The sequence below is a fragment of the Pteropus vampyrus genome, unplaced genomic scaffold, assembly GCF_000151845.1.
Source record: "Pteropus vampyrus isolate Shadow unplaced genomic scaffold, Pvam_2.0 Scaffold65, whole genome shotgun sequence".
In the NCBI taxonomy this organism is placed as follows: Eukaryota; Metazoa; Chordata; class Mammalia; order Chiroptera; family Pteropodidae; genus Pteropus; species Pteropus vampyrus.
In genome coordinates this window covers 5,851,381-5,859,857 of record NW_011888846.1, presented here as the reverse complement: position 1 = coordinate 5,859,857, position 8,477 = coordinate 5,851,381, and the positions used below count along the sequence as shown (strand labels likewise).

Sequence of the window (8,477 nt, the reverse complement as noted above, 5' to 3'; positions counted from 1 at the left end):
GCCTGTCCACGTGGGGGACGCAGAAGACCTTTCCGCCCTGTAGACCTTATTTCCGCCGTGGTGACATTGCCCTCCTTCCATCTCATCCTGGTTTTATGGCTGTGGTGATGAGAAAGTTCAACAAGTAGAATCTGAGGCCTGGGAAAAGGCTCTTTACAGCCACTCTTGTGAGGTGAGATAATTTTTTTAATGATGCGTGATCATTTTTTAACGATGCGTGATCGTTTTTAATGCGTCTGCTGCTTTGACTGGTGGGTAACAAAATATTACTCCCACAGTGAAACTACTTTGCTTTGCTGTATTTGGGGAGAGCACAAATAGACAAACATTCACATCTTATTCAGGCTTTTCTTGATTTTTGTTTTGGCTGTTTCCAAATTTGACACTTGAGAATAGATGTTCTTGAAGGCCGGGGGTGGTTTATTAGACTCATACTCATCCAGTATGAGCCAGGTATGATTTTGTTAAAATTAATCCTAGAAAAATGACTGTTGAAACAATCAGCTACCAGAATAAAATCTTTCTACGTAAAACCTTAAAACAGCCCTTAAAAATCACTAGAGATTTTATTTGTTAAAATTTGATCTTAATGAGATCCGGAGAGGCTTTTGAAAATGATTTTGTAGCCGGTCTGGCTCTGAATAGAAAGACTGGGAAGAGTAACTAATAAGAATTATAACAACTGCCATTAAATTCTCTTTTACAGGCAAAAGAGTCGATATTAGAAAGTCTAAACGAGGGTACTAGGTAAACTGCCTTGTTGGGACAGACACATTATAGCAACTCTGGAGGCACTTTCTTCACATCTGGGATTAATGCCACCCATCGTTTTTATTCCAATGGACCTTAAATAGGCATTTTCGCTTTCAAATCCTCCAAGAAGCCCGTTTAGTGGAGGGAAATAGGACTCATTGCTCTTGACCCTAAGCACACAGGAAAGCCTCTGATGGGTTCCATCCCTCTGCATTTACATGACCATGAGGAAACTGAAACCTAGGGAGCTAGATGACTCGCCCTGGGACAGACAGCTAGCTAGTTCCTGCTTGGGGACCATCTGCCGGTTACACCGATGCCGCGTGGTTCGCGGCCCCTTTGACACACAGTCCTGTCCTGGTAAGTTTTACCAGCAGACGGTGTTGTGGGCACTACACGCCTGGACCTCAGGTAATTCCCTCCCCTCAATCCTTTTTTCAGTGGGGTCGCTTGGTGGGAAGTAGGTGACTGCAGAAACAATTCTGGGAGATCCGTGGGGCTCAGTTCGGGGGTTGGGGGAGGCGAAGGGGTAAGAAAGCTGTCTTGCCAGGGAGTAGGGGGCTTATGTGAACATGAGAGTGTGTGATGGCCACTGATGTTTGGGGAGATATTGTAGCTGCTGTTTCTGAGACTGGAAGACATGGCTTTCGGAAAGAGAAAGAAAAAAAAAAGTGCACAGACCGTTGTTTTTTGTTTTTTTTTTTTTAAATAACTGATCAGTTTTCAAAAGGTATGCTTTTTGTATACATTTCATTGTATGAGAAAAGAAACATTTGAATTTTTCCTTTGTAGACTCTGAAAGTGAAGTATGGAGGAACATTTTAAGGGTGACAAGAAATGAAGGGCGTACATCAAACTTAGGGGGTCCTTGCTCTAGAAAATGTATGTACTGGGGCTGTGATAGAGGACCTTGAGGATTTAGAAGTGAAATGTCATTAATAACTGGCTAATTAGAACAGTCTTTCGAAGGTAATAAATCAGAAGCTTTAAAAAAAATACCTGTTTATCTAAGAACCCCTAGGGAATTCTATAAGGACAGAATTATTCGTAGTTATTGGCTTCTGATCGTTTATGTAATTTTAAAACTATCTTTACAGCTTTCGAGTATGTTTTTACAAACATTTTGCATTCTTCTAGCCCCATGCTTTGAATGTTTTATGAGTTTAACACACAGCGTCCAGGCTATCTGGCATTGCTTTCCGGCCTTTTTTCTCTTGGATTATGAGTGTTCTTAAGCAAAAAAGATCACCTACTGACTCTTACACGGAAGGGCTCTCCTGGGGTGCGCGACAGCCACTCAGGTGCGGGTATAATTCCTGTTTGCCCCTGGGCGGTTGCCAGCAGGGAGTAGGGCATTGTGGGAAGTCGTTTCTTTACCTTCCACAACAGGTGTCTTTGTCAGCACACCTTATTCAGATATCCGAGTGCAAGCACTGAGTCACTGTGGCAAAGAAAACTCTGAAAGCAAGAGGGATTGCTTTCGCATCTAGAAATGGTGCTGCAAGATCAATCTGAAATCTTCCAGGGCTAGTGAATGCATGAAGAGGTTCCCAGAATCTTTGAAAATACTTCTGAAAAGATAAAAAGGAATTTGAAAGGTAGGAACTGCCTGGATGTCTTGTAGTACTCTGCCTCCTGATTATCATTAATTTTTTACCTGGTTAGTCAGCATTAAGATAAATGTGCTGAAAACATTTTTTTATGAAAATAATGCTTAAAAGACAAAGCTCCATCGTAGAGGGGAAAAATGAAGTAAAAACGCTTAAGCGGCTCCAACAGGGGCCAGACGCAGTTTGAAGCTGTTTTAATCTTGAGGATTTATTTAAAGTATTGCATTTTCTGTTTAAATAAGCCTATTAGACTTGCTTCTGTTTCCTAGCAATAGTTTTTTTCCCCCCACTTTCTGTGTGTGTGTGTGTGTGTGTGTGTGTTTAATCTAGAATGGTATAGCAGTTGCAAAACTCTCCTTATCACATTCAAATGGAACAAGATACTAAGTAATCATGTTAAACTAGGTGAAGATACTTTAGAGAAAAAGGAAAATAGACCCTATAACTCTCATTCTAAGCTTTGTTTTCTGAAAAGCAAACGAACTTACAGAACATGATACTGCTCCTGGTAATTAGTACAAAAAATTGTACTAATTTGATTGTAAATACGGTAGCTGTATTTGATTGTAGACGAGCATTGCTACAATTGATTCCTAATTCTAGCGAATAATATTTCTCATAGTACTGTAGTGTCATAATCTGTAAAAAGCAGAGAAGATAATAGCTTAATTATACATATTGGAAAAATGACTTTTGGAGGAGCTATTATCGGTTCCCCCCTTATTAGGGTAATGTTTTTCCATGGAATTAGCATACATTATATTTCCTGGTAATTTCGGCAACCTTGTAATGATAATTATGGGCAACTTTCAGATTTTTCATCTGGGCCCACTGAGGTTCATTTAGTTTCCAGCTGTACTTAAAAAAAAAAACACAACACTTCTGGTAGCTAAGGCACCAACAATTCATGGCTATCTGCTGATTTGGGTAATTAAAAGGAAACTCTAAGCTTAAAAATAAAAGATGAAGAGAACTTTTTTTCTATGGGAGAAAAGCAGTTCGTTTAGAAATGAGAGTCTTATGTTGCTTTTTGGAAAACAACAGAAAACAGTTCTCAAAATCAAGAATTCTGTTTTTTTATATATACGTATTGACGTTGCAGTCCTGGTTTCATTTTTATATTTTGGTACTTCTTTTTTTTTTTAACAGACTACTCAGAGGGGAAAAGGAATCTTTTTCTTTTTCATACTTCAGGAGATAATTTTAACTGCACCAAGAATTCTATAAATTCCGAAAAACTAAAGCTTGCCATCTATTTTCTATAAATGTGAAAAAATAAGCAGTAAGAAAATCCACTTCTCCAAGAAGAATCTTGAAATAAATAATACTGAAGAAGATAAACTTTAAAAATTTCTAATTACCAAGAACATAACATAAAGCCATTTTTGGTTGTTTATTTTATTTTATTTTTGGTTTTTTGTTTCTTCGCTTTTGCTGTAGGTTATTTCCAGTTAGGACACTTTTCTTTATTTCTCTTTTTGAAGAAGACTTCCAAAAAGTGAATTTTCCAGCTGCCGTGTAAGGAACGCAGAAGGTGTTTATAGTGAATGTATACTTCCTCCAGAGATAAGAGACCTCCCTTAGTTTTCTACTGGGAGTGAATTGCTAGACAAGCCCGTGATAGCAGCTGCTTTTTTTTTGCCTCCTGGATTTTTGGCACTCCGCCCCTCAGACTCAGGTGGGTGTGTGCATTGGCACCGAGCTGCAGCAGGATTTTTTCCTTGGATAGTCTGGTCTGGAGCTGGGGCAGCAGCTGCTGCTGTGGGAAGGCCAGCTGGCAAGATGATGGAAGAAATCTCCATTATGGTAGCCTATGACGCCCATGTTTTCAGCCAGCTGCACGATGAAGACTTCCTCACTGGCCTGGTGGCCATCAGCAAGCCCAGGCCCATGGTAGGTGACGCCTTGCTCCCTGCTCTGGGGATGGTTTTTCTTTTCTGTCACGATAGTTCCACTCCAACAGCAATCGAAGCAGATAGAGCTTCCTGGGAATTAAAGTAGAAGGATTGCTCTTGGCTTTGTGTTACAGGCTACAGCAAGGTCTACAGGTATCCAGTGATGTATTTACATATCTAAACACCGTTACGCCTTAGTGGTACATTTAAAGTATCTCAGGATTAAAACGTAGGTTAATGCTTTCATATGCAGTGTGAAGTCGAGAGGAGTGTTGAGGTGCCAAACATCATTTCGCCCCACACTATTTGCCTTCTCTGTATGTGTGCGATTATTAGCTGAGGGCTGCCTGTGTTTGCACACGAGCAAGTTAGTCTTTTTAGAGTGGAATATTTTTATCAGGGGGCCAAAGCATGGACATTGAGAATTGATCTATCTAAAAATCAAATAACTTTCACAATCTTTACATTATTACTAAGAACTATTATGAAAATAACTTCTAGTATAATTTCAAATTTCAATGATTTTTTAAAAAACCATTCTCCAGGGCTCTTAGTGTGTGCATGTCCTGGCAGAATAGAAAAATGAAGTTTTTGCAAATGTTTGTTGTTTCTTCTCTGCAGATATCTTTTTTATAGTGGCTATTGAGTTTAAGATATCGACGATCCACACCTTTAAACAGATTTTCCTGACTATTATTGTAGTAACCTGTTATTCCTTATAATTAATAGTACTCATCACAAGTAACAGAATGGAAGAGTTCAGTATATCATAACAGTTATCTAACTAGTATGAAGACCTAATTTTCTATTTTAAGGCATAGGAACCTTAAAAACATAACATGGTAATTTCTTCAAATAATAAATTGCAATGAAAAAAAAAGGGGGAAACTCATAGATAGACATAAAAAGGCCTTGGGGTTAAATCGACCAGATGCAGAGGACTGGATTTGCATAGATGCTGATTTGAACAAACTGTAAAATACATCTGTAAGATAATTGGGGTAATTCGATCACTAATTAGATATTTAATAATGTTAAGAGAATTATTCAATTTGTTGGCGCAATAATGATATGATTGTGTTAAAAATGATGATTTAGGGATTCATACTGAGATAGTTAAAGATGAAATGTAGGCAAAGATTAAAAATGACATCGTAAGGGGTTGGTGATGTGGGTGACACTGGAAATGTCTGATAATTGTTGAAACTGGGAGATTGGAACATAGGGATTCATTATACTCTCCATTTTCGTTGATGTTTCATAGGTGTAGTTGAAAAGAATCAGCTGGAGAAAAAATAGCAAAAGCAAAACAGATAGAAAACCATAATACACTTCCGTAAGCGTTCATCAGTATAGAAACATCTAGCCTATTGCATTCTTTTCCTATTTAATATACATAATTTCTATTTTTATAATTATATACATTATATGGTGGTCAGTTAACCACAGTAGGTATACCAAGTCAGGATAGGGTGGTCCATGGTTGTGGATAATCTTTAAACTTCATTTTAGACATTAATTTCTCTGTATTCCAGCCCGAACGCTTATCCAAAGAGTTCAGAATTCTATTTTATTTTGTTCTGATGGTCTTGTCACGATCTTCCAAGGGGTCCAAGCTGAGTCTTGAAAAACTTGCAGGAATTTTCCAGGCCCAAACGTGGCACAGCCGAGAGGGCAGGGGAAGCTAAAGAGGTAGTAGACAGGGCCCAAGTCTGAGGGAGCATCCGATGCCCAGTGAGTGCAGGACCTCGTGTGGTGTGCGTGTGGGTGCACAGGAGACAAGAGGAGAGGATGAATGAATATGAATGAATATGAACGCGCTTACCAGGAAACACTCCTCCATTTATAGGTGATAGGAATATTCTGTATGTTGATGTGTATTATGCCTCGAAGCCACTGAGCTGTCCCAAAGGGCACTTCTGCCCTGACTCTGGAGCTTATTTGATATGAAGTTTAGTCACTAATATGGAAAGACAACCTCAGACACAAAATATTGCTCTGTATACCAAACTTTTAAATAATCTAGACGTTAGGTTGTTGAATTTAATTACGTGACTTTCTGGAGATCTTTAGTTTTCTTGACCAGATTTGAACTGTAAAAATGTTGACTGCTACGGTGTTTTAGAGGTGATACTTGGTTTGGATTCATCTGAGAAAGTTTTCCTAAAATTGTGCTAAGATAAAATATTTATCATTTGCCTTTGATTCCATATTAAATTTTTTTGCTTTGTCTGAGATGAACATTTTAAATTATATGAAAGAGATACTCAGATTTTCCACAGTATAAAATAAATTGCTTCCCAGTCTGATTACTGCACTCTGAAGCAAATTACATTCTTGCTAAAATACAAAGTCCTCTGGGTTCAGGTGGTTGACTCTCTTACAAAGGGTATTTAGACGCTTTCTTAGTACAGGATTAATTAAATAGCTTTCTGTAATTGGACTTTGTTTCATAATGTGAGGTATCTTGATTCCTTCAGTGGTAAAAATCCCAGTAAGTACCGTGGTTTTGGCGTGGACACTGAATCTTTTCTTGTTCCTAAGTAGCCCTATGGCTTTCTGACATTTTAGATGGAGACTCAGTAAAAAACTCATTGCGAGTCATTATACACACAAGAGTGGGAAAAAATCGGACTGAACTATACTTACTGTTGTTACATGTGCTATATTTAGTTTTCTTCCCTGTTCTATTCTATTTAATTGTTTAAAAGCTAGTTATGAGCCACTAATTGATTTCAAGAATGTCTCGATCACACTTTGAAAAATATGGCTACATCCTAGTGATCCTTTAAAAATGAATAATAATGCGAGAAAATCACAGGTTCCTTTACACAGGACCCTTTAGACAAGTCACAGATAAGGAAAAGGATGAGGAAGCCAAGCAGAACTTCTGTCATCTTCCAGACCACCCCCCGCAACACACACACAGAATAAGAAATGGCCCAGACCAGTATTGTATTTACTAAGATAAGCTAGAGTCAACACTAGCAGAACTTAAGAACTGTTTAATTCCAGCGTGGACAAATTGATATGTGAGCAGAAAATCCAGTATAGTCAAAAGGGCTCCAGAAACATTTAGAAAGGTTTGTCATTGGACTCCCCTTAAATCCAAGATTTCTTTTCTTTGGTTGTTGGCTAGCTGAAACTGGCTTGCATTTTGATACAGAATCGTACCCTCCCCCCATTGTCTCTTCCCCCAGCCCAGGGGTCCCCCGCACACCACAGGGATCTTTAAATGCAGCCTGAGCCTCTCACAGGAGCAATAGCAACGAGTCCCTGAAGATTCCTTCTGTCTGCTGTCTCAGTGGGATGGCCCGCATTCCTCTGTATCACGCCACCATTTCCAGTTATTTTTATACCTAAGTTTAAGTAAAGGGAAAAGATACACCTGTTACATTTATTATGCATTCCAAGAGAAGCTTTGAATATGTGTTTAAATTCAAAATGTATGATTTAATGTTTGAGCAGTGAACAAGCCTAATAACCGATGCATATTCTGTCAAGCTTGAATAGTTTAGGATAAATGTTAATTTGTATTCGGCTGAGTTTTTTCAAGTTTTTAATCTATAAAGTGGTTGTAAAGGGAACATTGCTTTCCAATGTATGTTAGGAGAGGCCAGTATGTAATATAACCAACATTTTGGGGTTATTAACAGTGTACCGGGTATAAATAGAATCCCTTCCTCCAAAGACCTCACAATCAAGTAAAAGAGAGAAGCAAAATAAATATATATGGGGATGCCGTTTGCTGTCATAAGGCAGAACGAAGTGGCGAATAATCATCACTGAACAACATGGAGAAGCCTTCCAAAGGGGCGGGTGGGGGGTGGCTGTTAGGCTTTGAAAGGCGACCAGATGCTTGGCCGCCAGCAGAGGGGTGGGACCTTTCTGAGCAGGAGAAACAGCTTGTGCAGAGGCTGAAAGGTTAACTATTTTCAGGGACTTTAAAGTTACACAGTCCCCAGCTCAAGGTTTACGTCTGCGACTTACTAGCGAATTACTTAATTTCTCTAAGCTTCAGTTTCCTCATCTGGAAAATGAGGGACGTAGTCCTACCTCGCTGGATTACTCTAAGGGTTCAGTGAGACACTTGTATTTAGCACAGGGAAAGCGCTTGCTGGTTGTCTGCCCTTCTAACAAGGGAAAGACTATTCAAACTGTCTAAAGAAGGCCTGGAGGAAGGAGTAGGATGAGTGGATCAGGCACCACAGAAGGGTGG

General features: G+C 39.1%; 1 protein-coding gene across 5 annotated transcripts in view; it reads left to right on the top strand.

Moving 5' to 3' along the window:
* RABGAP1L (RAB GTPase activating protein 1 like) overlaps nt 1-8,477 on the top strand; it is a 183,997-nt gene that overhangs the window by 106,888 nt on the left and 68,632 nt on the right. For 2 of the 5 annotated variants that reach the window (XM_011361251.2, XM_011361253.2), the window contains exons 1-2: nt 1,082-1,164; nt 3,804-4,256. The exons of 2 other annotated variants lie outside the window; for them this stretch is intronic. In XM_011361251.2, the coding sequence (XP_011359553.1) occupies nt 4,146-4,256 (111 nt within the window). In that variant the 5' untranslated portion in view covers nt 1,082-1,164; nt 3,804-4,145. Of the gene's footprint in view, nt 1-1,031; nt 1,165-3,803; nt 4,257-8,477 lie in introns of those variants that run through there. One more of the 5 variants, XM_023531261.1, reaches the window with a different exon arrangement.